The sequence below is a fragment of the Convolutriloba macropyga genome, chromosome 15 (genome assembly GCF_964194025.1).
Source record: "Convolutriloba macropyga chromosome 15, txConMacr16.3, whole genome shotgun sequence".
NCBI classification, from domain to species: domain Eukaryota; kingdom Metazoa; phylum Xenacoelomorpha; order Acoela; family Convolutidae; genus Convolutriloba; species Convolutriloba macropyga.
Window position 1 is genome coordinate 9,928,002 of NC_134482.1, and position 14,610 is coordinate 9,942,611.

At 40.2% G+C, this 14,610-nt stretch overlaps 1 protein-coding gene across 1 annotated transcript; it reads right to left on the reverse strand.

The window, feature by feature from the left end:
• Window positions 1-928: 928 nt before the first annotated feature.
• Window positions 929-11,255, reverse strand: LOC142354594 (uncharacterized). Its single transcript, XM_075406922.1, has 4 exons — window positions 10,892-11,255; window positions 10,561-10,750; window positions 9,748-10,179; window positions 929-1,133 (listed from the first exon to the last, which is right to left on the reverse strand). The coding sequence occupies exons 1-4, from the start codon at window positions 11,253-11,255 to the stop codon at window positions 929-931; spliced, it is 1,191 nt and encodes a 396-aa protein (XP_075263037.1).
• Between the last annotated feature and the right edge of the window lie 3,355 nt (window positions 11,256-14,610).

A 14,610-nucleotide genomic window follows, 5' to 3' on the forward strand; every position in this document is an offset into this window, starting at 1 on the left:
TGGGGTGGGAGCTGACACTCAAATAATAGTTTGGCATTTGAGTCGGCTTGTTAGGGAAAAATTTTTAATGAACAACAAATGCAAGAAGCCAAAAAACACGCTACTGTGGAAAATAGTCCTGCAAAATTTCTGAGATGGAAAAACAATTTAACGGCATGTTTTGAAAGTTGAAAATCAGGGATTTTCGAAAGTTCGAGATAAATTCAAACTCAAAAATTTTAAAACTTTGTAATCATTTTTGATATCTTTCCATTTTGGTTGAAAACACTCATAAAGTGAAGTTGATAACCTTACGATGCTAGTTATAGCGAAAACGTTCGTTTTTAAAATTAGAATAAGACGAATCGGCTTTTAGTTTCTTTTATTTCTATTAAACAAGTTGAATTGTGAATAGCCCTAAAATCGGTAATAGATTTTGTAACCCAAATTCATAGAAAACAGCCCAAAATACTGAAAATTATAGGCCTATCTGTATACTTCCTCGAAAATTACTGCCTTGAACCAAATTTTAATTGATCCTTTATACTGAAAATAGCACAATTAATAATACGATTAGAAATCACAGATCTAATAATTTTAAACCTTGTGACCTCGCGAATACCTGCAGCAAAACAGCTTCCGTTTCGAAGCAGTTGTGAAGTGTACATTTATGATAGCCCGGATTTAAAAATAAAAAAACAGAATCTTGATATTCCGGAGTAAAATTACAACTGAAACATTACTTTGCATATGTTCTTGCAGTTTTCGCAGATGAAACCAAGTCACAAAATGCAGATATCATTGTCATTGAACTGGTGTTTGAAATATTCGAACAGATGTTGGTTATTTGTCATTGGAGCACCGTGTACGATTTTTATCGAAAAAACTTTGCCTACCGCTACTGAGATTCCATTTATATCCAACAGAATTCTGAAGTGGAAGGTCAATTTCAATTTGACGTAATTGACGGCTGGAGTGTTAAAAATGTGTCGCTTCTACAGTTCACTCTGAATCGATGGATAAGACACTTGTAGTTGATGTTGTCCTCGCGTTGGTAGACTTTTGACAATAGGAGGATATCCTGAAGCCCGTGGTACATTGACACAGCGCGGAGTTTTATGTAGCTCAGTCTCTCATTGTACAGTAATTCGGAGCTATTGAGAATCCATTTCGTTGTTTTGAGCCGTACATTCTCAATACATTTCAATTCTGTCTTGCTAGCCTTCCAACCTTGTGAGCCCTCTGAGATTAATGCAAAATTTAGCTAGAGCAAGCGTTCAATTTCAGACTCACGGATGCAGTTTTGACAATGTTTTTCTTTAGCATGAAGAAAGCACTGACTGCATTCTTTGCTCTCAAGGTGGCTTGTTCTGTCCCTGCTAGTGATCTTGAGACCATTTTTCACAAGTTTTTTTCGAAACTTAGTTCCATGTGAGTAGGTTTTCCGACTCAGCAAGCAATATCGTGAAAAACTAGCTGAAATCAGGTAATCTAGTTATCCAGTTAACGAAGCAAATTGTTTCCAAACAAAAACAGCGTTATCATTGGCGTTTGAAGAGTATAACGGAATGTCCAAATAGGTCAGAAGTAGATGTTAGGCAAGATTGGAACGAATTGCAAACAAGGCCAACTTGTTACCTACAGTCTTCTTTGTCCGCAATTCAAGTCCTTGTTTAAATGACTCCAATCTTGCTATCGTGTTGGCTGAAGGAAGTTCTGAAGAAAACTTAAAACACGAATTTTTTTTCCTGATTATCTAAGAAATTTAGAGAAGCAGGAATATGGAATAGGTAGGATTTTGTTCAAAAGTGAATTGATAATGATTTTACATAATCTTCTATTTTTTTGCGTTACAAAAAATGATGTTTTCTCTGATCAGGATGCACGCAGCTTTTAACTAAGGCTACTTATAACAAAACTAAACAAAGCAATTGAAAAAAGGCGATTGTGGACGCAGGGACCGACAGTGAGTGAGAGTGAACGCATAATTTTGAATGCAAAAATGTTTGTTTCCATAGCCTTCCAAATACGCCTTTCAAGGAGCAAAGCTTCGAGTCTATTGAAAAATTTGGCGCCAATACATTACAAATTTTCTTAAAGATCTGCTATCCTATGGCTCAAAATATCCAAAACCGAGATAAGTTCAATGAAGTGTAATGAAGTGTTAATGAAGTGTCAGACAAAGACAGATTAGCTTGCAAGCTCCGGGGAAGCATAACTAAACGCAAAAAATTATGAAATTGAAGCCTCTTTAAGAATGCTACGCGGATGAAGGCGTCTTGATAAGGACAAAATCTCTTAAAAATACGACATCATAGCTGAACCTTTTGAAAGCCTACTGGATGCCATACGATAAAGAGGCAATCGTATCACAAAAAACTGGCGCAGATGCTTGATGACTCGCATTTTCAAGAATTTGCTGGCTCTGGGAATAGCATTGGAATAAATTGGAAAAATATATCAACAATGCGTTGCTTGACATGAAAAAGAGTTCTTTATTAAGCGAAAACTTGATCAAAATTACGTTCAATTTAAGCACACTCCGTCAGACTTATAGCCTAACAAAATTGCACGAAGAAGAACGATCACAACATCCCGTTTTGTCTACAACAGTCGATAATATCACAATTTGGAATGCAAATTGAATTAAATTTTCACACCATTTTTGATAAAGCACCGAGACGGCATCGCTCCATGAGCAGATTAAAACTTGAATCCATAAAATTAGATCCTAGCAAGAGCATATTTTTTGGACATGAAAAACCTAAAACCGAACGTCCAGGTTAATTAAGCAATTGAATTAGCTTGGAGGAGCCTGTATTCAAGTGACAACGCATCCAAAGATCTAGAGAAAACGTGAAATCAATCTTGAAGATATCCGTGATAAATTACTGTCTTAAATGCAATGACATGTGGTGTTGTCACGTGGATGACTTAGCATTGACAAAAGTGATTACAATAACTCTGGAAAAAAACGTGGATAAAATCAATTCAACCTCAGATCAAGTCATCAAAAGAGATTGTCAATAATGACTCTTAAAATTAAATCGAACTCTCCACTGAATGCAACCGTAACGTCGCTAAAAGAGGAAAAGGAGTCAATTTTGAAAAATATGTGAGTTGTGTTCATGAGAAATGCCAATAAATTGATAATTAGCTCTATAAAAAAGGCCTTAGTGTGGTGTTCTACAATTGACAGAAAATTAACTAAATAGACCGGGAACCAGAACTAGAAAGACAGACATTCGAAACACATTTCGACGAGATAATTTGCACTGTTGGCGTGAACCAGATAGTTTACGTAGAAAACTCATCAACGTTCACAAGAAATTGGAATTCACAATCGAAAGGACAGACGAAAACGGTAATCTAGCATTTTTACATATGAACAAAATTGTAAAGAGCTATACAGAATTAAACTAAGAGTGATATCAGAAGCCAACTGATTGCGAGTTATTTTGAGTTTCCGTGGCTGTGCAACAATCCAACAAAAACAAATCGCAGAAGGGACTGCGAATCATAAGAAAGACAATGGGAACTATTATAATTGAAATTGAGAAAATTAACAGAGAAGCACAACAGAAAGGTGTAAAATTCCAAATTAAGAACTTATGCGAATATGTTTTGATGAAGTCATAAAAGTCTAATTAAACCAACTAGAAACTTGACATTATTGTAGGTCTCATTAGAAAGCCAAAAAGTTATAGAGAACACTTGACAAAACAAAACTTGTACATAATAAACTCATTTTAATTTAGTGCAGTGTAATTCAAAAACGATGTATTTAATTTATTTTTGTACTTATTCTGAAGGAAGTTTATCAGAAGTCAGGTTAAGTTCATTTTAGTACCTCAAGTTATTGTTATTTATGTTTTCAGGTGCAACTCTGTTGCCCCCAATCCCGCATAGGGACCTTTTTCGTTCAGGTATTATGTCACTCTTGTTATTCGAGTTTCAATTTGACTCATTCTCCTTATTTTGCATCTCATTTTAGTTGCCAAAGTCAAGTGAACAATCTACAACTGTATCTACTATCAAGTATAGTACACAAGCGAGAGATAGGTAATTCGCTAAACGAATTCTACTTCGATATTGTGTTAATTGTACGCGCCTTGCGAAACTAGAAAATCGATAGACTGACAGTGATTCGGACCTCAAGTTAAATACACAATATTGATTGCGTACGACATGGCGCAGCCACCAGCTCAAAAACGATCTTCATTGGGCTTAGAGCCTTTTTTGGGAGAAACCAAGCTCGGACCACCCTCTCAAATGGGAGAGGAGGCAAATATTGGCGAACTTGGCCCTCCTGGCCAAAGAGAATACCACTGTAAACATCCTACTTGGTTCTCAACCGAAATAGGTACAACTCCCACTCGAATCGATCTACAAAAACACAATTCGAGGATCATCTGCTCAATCAGAACGTGAATGACTGGCTAGAAAGAAGAATTGGGAAAATCGTTGTCAACGATAACTAGAAATTGGGATCAAGTGTTGTGATAATCCTTGAACCAAGCAGAACGCAAAGTTGTCTCCATGCTATACCTCTGCCTTGGAACAAAAGGAAAGAGGATTGTATGTAGCAGCGCCTTTGATAAGTATATGCATTTTACAACAAAACAAATAAGGAGAATCCATTGAAGAAACATTTCTATTGAAATTGGAAGGAATTGTCAGAAAACTATGAACTTGGAAAGCAAGAGAGCTTTTTAATCAAAGACCATTTTCTTGCTAAAAGGCAAGATTTTGAAAATGAGAATGACTTATGAAAGAAATAGTCGAACCTGCCCAAGCATTACTTTTGCCAATCAACATGGAACTTGGTCCGTGAAATCAATTACAAATCACCAACAGTCGGTCTACTCTAAAAGTGAATGCTATAAAACCACAACACCAACTTCGTAACTCGAATCAACGTCCAAAATTTTCCAATACAAACTCGACCGGCAAATCAACTGTGTCGAAACTGCGACCTCACTTGGCCAGCAAATCATAAGGACAAATTTTTTGCTAAAGGCAAAACCATTTTACTCGTGCGTGTCGAAAACCAAAATCCACCGCTACTAGAGCATCCCACTCCAATGTGAACTTTATTAATGGTGACACCATAGAAAATTCTGTTAATGCTGTTTTAAACACGAATTATAAACCAAAAGGTGAACTTGATTACGATAGTTCTGCTGGCAATATGGAGGCCAGCATTGCGAATAACACTCTTCATATTGCACTGAAAAACACAATTCTACAAATTGGAAAAACAAAAGTGAGCCTCCTAAATGACTCTGGTTATGTCAGCAGTATCCTAAACAAATCACTAGCAACAAAAATTATTAACAACTCATCTCTTGCTCGATGGCTGACAACTGCACCCTCTAAAAGCCCCAAAACTTTCGGGAATGAGTCCATTCCTGTATTTGGCATGATGCAGACGCCAATAAAATGTAAAAGTTGGCGAATTGAAGATTCTCATTTCCCTGTATTAAAAGACGTTCTAAAACCACTCATTTGCAGAGATCTGTTTGATGAGCTCGGCATATCAGTTATAAAAACTTTAAACTCAATCGCAGGTAACATGATCAACAATTTCAAAAATCAGTGCCCACTAAAAAATAAAACAAAATATCTATCTCCAAATCTTATTTCTTGTATTGGAAGATCTAAATTACATATTGTCAAATCAAAATTTTACAAACATTTTCAACCAAAACATCAAAAAGGTGGAAGAGTACCTACTAATTCATAAGACAAAGTTAACATCGAAATTTGAAATATTCTCAAAAGTAATCGAAGTTACTTAAAAAATCTATCCACAAAACAATTGTTGGATGCCAAATATTGAAACACTGATAGTTTCTATATCTCAAAAAAAAAATTACAGATCAAAAAATGGAACCATCTGATAAAAATCTCTTCTCCACCATAAAACTGAAAATATGCCTATAGTCAGTTGAATTGTGACCCCGAAACTGCAAAACACCAAAAATTCCATATTATAAGTGGTGACATGACTGACACTTATCGATTCAAAACTAGTTTTCATGGTTTCATCGATATGCCTGCCGAGTTCCAAAACGCCGTAAATTATACTCTCATAGGCCTCAAAAACACTTCTTGTTTTCCTGACGACATACTAATTGTAAGCAAAAGCTCCGAAGAAGGTCATTTTAATTTAGTCACAGAATGTCTTAAAAAGTTAAATGCAGATAACCTTTGCATAAACTTAAAATTCAATTCGCCAAACAAGAATTAGGTTACAATACTACGCAATCAGGAACAACCCCTCTCGAATCTAAAACCTCTGCCATTCTTGCTCTTCAACCACCTAATACACTTTAAATATTTCGTTCTTTTCTGGGCTCCCTACGTTATATTAGTAAATTTATTCCGAACTTAGCTCAACTCTGCTACCCTCTAAGACTATTATTTCGAAAATCAACTAAATATACTTAGAATGAAGTGCAAACTGTTCATTTTAATGCTACTAAAACTCGCATCGCAAATCACGCTGACAGCACTCACTAAAACCTTCAACTCAAAACTTGTGTTAATGTGAGGCTTCCGATTCCTACCTCGGACCAGCACTCGGATAACTGACAGTTGATAGCTGGAAGCCAAAATAATTTGCTTCTAATTTTTTTGAATGGTAATGAAAAACGATACAGTAATAATTAGGTGGAAGAAAGTTTTCAGTTATAACCGACCATCAAGACCTTCCTTCAATTTAAAAAGAATATCCTTCTAACAAATCTTTTAATAGTCGTTTGTCACGACGGAAAGATTGTTTTTTAACTTTCCAATTCAAAATCGAACATTTACCTGGAGCTAGAATTGGCTTAGTGGATTATATAGCTCGTAACCCGTAACAACAAGCAAAAAAACTTTCAAAATTTGATAAAAAATTTTTTATTTGCTACTTTATCAAAAATAAAATCAGATGCTAAATTTCTACAAAAAGACAAATATTTCCGCTTTACATCTCACTAAATTTGGTTTAGACAATATAAATGATACGCAAATTCAAACTACACAAAAACGTACTCCTGATAATCAAATATTAAACATCGATCATTCACCACATGCACATTTAACTCAAAATTTGAATTTACCCGCAAAGCAAATCACTACTTAAAAAATGTCCATGAAATTTTCTCCTCATTCAAAAGCTAATCTTGCTCTGTTGCGGCTGCTCAAGAATCTCAGCGGAACCCAACTTCGCGGCCTGATTCTCGAGTTTTACGCCGGCCTGGTTCTTCACTCGGTTGCTATCGACTAACACTCGCGAAGTAACTATTAGTCGCTCAGTTGTAATAAAGGACTGTAACTTTAATTTTTTGTGATTGAAGTTAAGAAAATCCTTGGTGATAATCTATATCCAATCTCGTGCTGAAGTTTGTAAGGCTTCAGCCCAAAGCTAGTACTGTTGTTAACTTCTTGTTAAGAAAGCTCAACTAACTTATAACGCGCGAGATCTTAAGATCGAGCAAAACTTAGCGCAAAAGACTAAAGTTGATGAAGAATCAAATTATAGTCAATCTGAGAGCCAACTGCTCCCTATGACAGTTTCTAGTGGTTCTAAATACAATATGTTTACACTATTCAGACAATTGGGTTAAAGTAAATAATCCGCTAAATATCATTTATAACATCATTGTCACTGATCTCTGATTGGTTAATCGAATAAAGTGATTTAAGTCAATGTTTACATAGTAAATGTCAAATTACCGCACTATTTGCTTTTGTTGACATAAGCACTGATGGTACATACGTAACTCTAAATGCCTCAAATGTATGACAAATGACCTTTAATAAACACTTAAGGGATCATAGAATTAACAATTTAGCAAAATTAACAATAAATGACAAAATATCCAAAAATGCACTTTTTGCACCATATAAGTGCTAATAGCATCACTTGTAGGTATGATGCAAGGATGTTCGTTGGGTCCATGGATAGCTTAGGGGTTACCCTAACCGTGTGCTAAAACCTTGGGTTGCTCAGGTTTTCCCTTCCCAAAATCGGGGGGGTGGACAAATTTTCGGTCCCAACTTGTAAAAATTTTCAGTTTTGACCTTTTTTTGAGTTTTGGCAAAATTTCAAGTTTCTGAGTTTTGATTTCATTTCTGTTGGTCTGATGGCTCATGCTTCTGTTCACTAGTGGCGCCAACATCACCGGCCCTGTTTTCGATCTCGGAAACACCATCTTAGAAGACTGGCGCCAATTTCACCACCGGCCTGTTAAATTCGCCATGTGCCATCTTGACTCTCGCTGATCGTACGACTCCATCGTTGCCTTTGAAGACTTGGATGACTCGTCCCATCTTGTACTCACATCGTTTCACTGACTCGTCTACCATCCAAACAAGTTCTCCTTCTTTCAGGTTTCTCACATGTTCCTTTGACCACTTTGACCTCTGATTCCATTGTGGAAGATATTCACGAGTCCATCTCTTCCAGATCATGTCCGCATATGCTTGAGCCGTTTTGAATGACTTTCTGAGATCATGGTAGCGTTCACTGGATGGCATAAATGGTGCACTTGCGTTTTCTCGTCCTAGCAGGAAGTGATTGGGTGTAAGAGCTGTCAAATCCTCTGGATCGTCACTTACTGCTGTCAGGGGTCTTGCGTTGAGAGTTTGCTCCACAAGACACATCGTTGTACTGAGTACCTCGTCTGTGAGGCTTCGGTTGTCCAAGATTGCAATCATCACTTTCTTGCAACTTTGAACCAGTCTTTCCCAGATTCCACCAAAGTGTGGCGCTCCAGGAGGGTTGAATTTCCAAACTATCTTTTTCTGAGCTAAGTCACTTTCAATCTTAGCTTTGTCCCATTCGTCCATGAATGCTTTGAGTTCCTTGGCTGCTCCAACGAAGTTCGTGCCGTTGTCGCTGATGATGGTACTTGGGTAGCCACGTCGTGCGATGAATCTTGTCACTGCCGCTAGACATGACTCGGTGTCCAATGACTGTGCAACTTCGATGTGTACTGCTCTGGTTGTCAGACAAGTGAAGAGGCAGCACCATCTCTTCAATGTACGTCGTAGGAAATTCACTTCTATGGGTCCGAAGTAGTCGACTCCGGTATGGGTGAATGGGAAAACATGTTCATCAAGTCGTTCTCGTGGTAGGTCCGCCATCGGTGGGTGGATTGGGTTGGCGTTCCTGTGTCTGCATTTGATGCATCTGGACTTGATTTTTCGTAACGCATTTCGTATTCCAATGATCCAGTATTCTTGTTGGAGCATGTTTCTCACGTATTCTGTGCCTTCGTGTAGGTTGTCACGATGAGCTCTCTCCAACAGAAGTTGTACTACTGGATGCTTTGCTGTCAACAGTATTGGATGTTTTGCATTGTAATCGAGGTTTGAATGCTTCAGTCGACCTTTCACTCGAATTGTTCCATCTTCCTCTATGAAGGGTGACAATTTGGCGATGTTCAATGTTTTTGAGATTTCCTTGCTGTTTGTTATCGACTTCGAAACATTCGGGAAGCTTTCGGCTTGAACAAATCGCAACAGAATTTGTTCTGCTCCATGGATCTCCTCAGCTTTGAGAAGTCCCTTCTGCTTCGTCTTGAACCTCATGCAGTAGGCAATAAAGTTTCTGATTCTATTGAAGCTGCTGTATCGGTCCCAAACAAATGGTTGATGTAGTTTAGTTACTGCGGCTACAGTACTTGTAGCTTGCTCAGCTTCAATTTTGTTCGCTTGGCACCACGGCTTTGGCCATTTTTTTCATCTGTGTGGAGCCATGCCGGCCCGTTTAACCACACGGATTCCTTGAGGCCTTCGATAGACATTCCTCTAGTGCCGATGTCCGCAGGGTTCTCGATGCCTTTGACATGTCTCCATTGATCCATGGAAGAGCTCTCCAGTATTTCAGCTGCTCTGTTTGCAACAAACACTTGTTGCTTCTTGTGAGCTGATTGTAGCCACTGTAACACCGTTGATGAATCAGTCCAATGATAGACTTTGTCGATTTTCACGTCATGTTCTCTCAGTATCTGTCTCTTTAGACGAACTCCGTAAACGGCGGCTTGAAGTTCTAACTTCGGAATCGTCGTGTGTCTGATAGGTGCTACACGGCATTTTCCAATTACATAGGTTAGTTTTAACGTTGCTTCATCTTGCAGGTATGCCACTATGCACATCGCTTCTTCTGATGCATCTGTGAAGATGTGGAGTCTCAAGTTTGTACATCTGTTTTCGAAATAAAGTCGATTTATTGACATCGTCCTTATTTCTCTCAATTCAGAACACCAATCACTGAACAGTTTTGAGTGTTCTGCTGACAATTCTTTGTCCCATGCTTGTCCCATTGCTGCCCAAATGCTTTTGAGCAGAAACCGCATTCGTATCGTGAAGGGTGAACATATCCCCAGTGGGTCAAACACTGCTGAGACAAAGGATAGGACAATTCTCTGAGTTATTTTTGCTGGAACCTCTTGCTCAGTTCCACGACAGACAATGAGACTATCTGTTTCCACATTCCAGTTTAGTCCAAGTATTGATGATGATTGAGGTTCAGCTTCGAAAGTTTTCACAACTTTCGTTGATCTGTCTGTCTCTGGGATCTGTGACTTGACCTCTTCGTCACTTGCTATCCATTTCGTCAGTTTGAATCCACCTTTGCTGAGTACGTCTCTGACTTTCTGGTAGATTTGGATTGCTTCTTGGGGGGTACTGACTGACTTAAGGAAGTCGTCCATGTAGAAGTTGCGTTGAACCGTTCTGACGAGATTTTCGTCGTTGTTCGCGTTATCTTTCGCCACTTGATGCAAAGCGTAGTTTGCACAAGTTGGCGAGCTCTTCGCCCCAAAAACGTGTCGTGTATACTCGTAAACTTCTATTCTCTGTTCTGGATTGTCTCTCCAGAGAAAACGTAGGCATCGGCTGTCAGCGCTTGGGACACCAATTTGAAGAAACATCGCTTCTATGTCGGCTGATAGCGCTATTTGATGTTCTCGGAATCGAAAAGTTATTCCGACCAGACTCTGTAGAAGGTCTGGTCCAGATAGAAGTTTGTCGTTGAGTGCCACACCTTGATACTGGGCTGCCGCATTGCAAACTCTTCTGACTTTCTCCGGTTTATGCGGGTTGATGACGGGGTGATGTGGCAAATACCATTGCAGTTCGTCTCTGGTTTCGTTCAGTTCAGTTTGATCGACTTTGCGAACGTAACCAGCTTTGAAATCGGTGTCAATTGTTTCCTGATAGCGTTGTCGTAACGTATCATCCTTCTGTAGGCGTCGTTCTAGGGACTTGAGTTGCCCCATTGCAGAGTAGAAGTTGTTCGGCAACTTCACTTCGTCCTCTCGCCACAGAAGTCCAACTTCGTATCTTTCACCCGTGAATCGCGTTGTTTGTTCCAACGTCTTGATTGCACGTTGTTCATCTTTTGACTGGCCTGTGACATCGCAGTTGGAGGCGTAGGATTCGATGTCCCACCACTTACTCAACTGGCTCGCTAATTTGTCCTCTGACACTGAGGTTGCTGTAGTAGCAAGAGTTGCCGCTTGCTTCGCTGGTAGGGGACCACTTAAGGCCCATCCTATTTTCGATTTCACTGCCCACGGTGCAGCCTTGTCGTCGGACCTCTTAAACTCTAATGGGTGATGGATGTCATAGCAGTCTTGTCCAAGAATAACTTGAACTTCATTTAGATTGTAGCTCTGATTCGGCAAGTTCTTCAAATGTGGGTAGCGGCCTTTCAATTCCTGTCCACCGTCTGGTCACCCAGTTTCAGTTTCTCGTGCACATAGAACTGCACTGTTGTTAATGGTCTCGACTTCTCGTGTGCTGAAACAGCTATCGGCACTATTTCAGTCTTGACGTATTCAGATCCGTGGATTCCTGCTACTGATAAGGACGCTTTTCTGCCTTGCAGCTGCAGTGTAGATACAATTGACTTGTCCACAAATGAGATTGATGATCCTGTATCACACATCGCTAGTACGCTCAGGCTGTGGTTTCCATTTACGAGCTTAATTCGCACTACAGGTAGTCCTCCTTGTGTGATGTTAGTTGCTAGTGCTGTTGTAGCGTCTGAGACACTCGTTGTAGCCTCCTTCTTTGAGAAGTCACTGTGCAAAAGTTTGTTGTGTCGTCGTCCACAATTGGGGACACTGCAAGTTTTACTTCTGCAATCCCTTGATCGATGACCAGGTCTCAGACAATTGAAACACAGTCTGAGCTTCTGAACTTGCTCTCGTCGTTCATTCAGTTTCATTGATTTGAATTTCTCGCAATTCCAGATCGCATGCTGTCCATCTTTCAGTGGACATTCCAAACTCTTTGGTTTTGTAGAATCTTCAGCATTTGATGCGAATGTACTGGTTTTCGGCTTTTCCCGATTCTGAAACTTAGAGCTTGTCTGAGCTAACAAGTCCTCATGTATGAAAGCTGTTGATTCTAACCAGTCTTTGAAAACAATCAAGTTTGCTGCCAGTAGCTGGTGATCCTGTAGGTGACGTAGCCACTGCTCTTTGAGTTGAAGAGAGAGTTTTCTTGTTGCTGAACTCAGAACTCCTTCCGATTCCAGGTCAGGTTGAAATCCAAGCCTGGTCAAAACGTTTACTGTGTTTGTGACTACGTTTGCAAATCGAACAATGCTACTGGAGTCATCGTGTCTAACTGGTGGATGAGTGTATATCTTCTTAAGTTGAGCTTCGACTATGACTCTCGGTCTGCCAAACTTCTTGCAGAGAACATCCCAGGCTTGATAATATGACTGTGAGCTGAAGCCCAATCCCGATATTGCTGCTTTCGCTTGACCCGTGAGGCTGGTCTTCAGATACTGCATCTTCTCAGTATCACTTAGCTTCTTCTGATGAACAATTACATCGAAGAGTTCACACCACTCAGGCCACTCTAGAGGATCTCCTGAAAACTCTGTTAACTTCAGTTTTGGTAATCCTCTTGAGCCATCACTTGGCATCTGATATATAACTTGTGGTGTGGGTTGGCTCAACGTCGTTTGATTACGATTCTCCATCGATCTGTCGCGGGAGTTGTGTTTGGGACTTTGACTTCTCTGCTTGTTTTTCACTGTTGACGTTCCTTGCTGTTGAAACGTCGTCCTGGACAAATGCACTGGCGGATCTGCCACCCTAATTGATGTAGGGATTTCTGATCTCTTTAGAAAGCTTGGTTCCTGTCGTGGGGCTGAGAAGATTCCTACACCCGGTTGGAACAGCGGGGTAGTTTTCGGGTATGCACTGAACCTTTTTTTAGTTCTGTCCTGTGTGACATTCTTAGGAGGGTCGACCACAACGTTTGGTGATAGTGGCCGGCTAGGATCGGACTGCTCGGCTACGGATTTGAGCCAGTCCTGCGATATTGCTGGCTTTCGTCTGGATCTCACACTTTCGATATCACCTGCTTCTGATCCAGATGTTCTTGAGCTTCCCTTAGTCAGTTCCAGTTTTAGAACTCTTTCTTCCTCATCAGCCTCGGCCTTCTTCCTCTCATTTTCAAGCTCTCGCTCATGCTGCCGCAAGCGCAATTCGTCTTCTTGTTGTGTCAGTTGTAAACGCAACTCTTCCTCTTGTTGTTGTTGCTGGTGCTGTAATTGTAAGCGTAATTCTTCTTGCCGTCGACGCAATTCTATTTCCTCACGTTCCTTCTCTAGCTGACTTTGACGCTCTCGCAGCCGTTGATCGGCTTCTTTCTTTGCTCTCATGTTTTCGAGTTCTAAGTTCTCAATCTCGCGCCTCCTTGATGAACGTGAGTTGGCAATACTGGGTTCTTTTTTGCTTCGGTGCGTTCCAGAATGCCTAGAAGTTACTTCAACGTTCTCTTCGACATTTTCTGTCACTCCGTTTCCTGTATCAATTACAGTCTCGTTTGGGTCCTTATCACCTGCCAATGTAGATGACACCAACGATGTTTGATTTCCACTCTCTACGGTTTGCTGGTACTTTTTAAGTAGATCTGTAAGTTTGGCCATTTCGATATGAGTTGACATGCGCTTTTGCTCCGGTTTGACAAGTCGGATCACGTCTTTCCAATTAATGACTTCAGTACGATACTCTTCAATTTCTTTGAGTCCTGGTACCTTCTCGATGAGCCATTGCAGTACCTTTTTCCTTTCGCCCAATTTTCGCTCAGTGTCGGCATCGAAACTCTCTAAGTACTTTGGCTTCAGGAGTTGTCTCTGTTGCTGTCTGTTTTCTTTCAGCTCATCATATGTCTCAAAGAAGCATCGATACACTCTTTCAGCTGTCACTGTTTTATTCTGGGCTAGTTGTGCTTTTACGGCAGTGTCATGCCGGTCAAAGGTTTCCAGCAATTCGGTTTGCTCCTTTTCTAGCTTCTTGAGTTGGCCTGACATCTTGTAGTCAGTCGTTTTCCAATGTCTATCGGGGCTCTTTCCAGCCATCGTAAGGATTTCGTTATGGTCCACCAAAATCGAATCGATTCGTCTCTGTTCGTGTCACTGCTGTCTGGATCACTGTTATCCAGATTACTGCTCTCCGGGTCACTGTTGTCCGGGTATCTGTTCGTGTTGTCGTTGTTGTCCGGGTCGGCGGACCAAATGTTGCGGCTGCTCAAGAATCTCAGCGGAACCCAACTTCGCGGCCTGGTTCTCGAGTTTTACGCCGGCCTGGTTCTTCGCTCGGTTGCTATCGA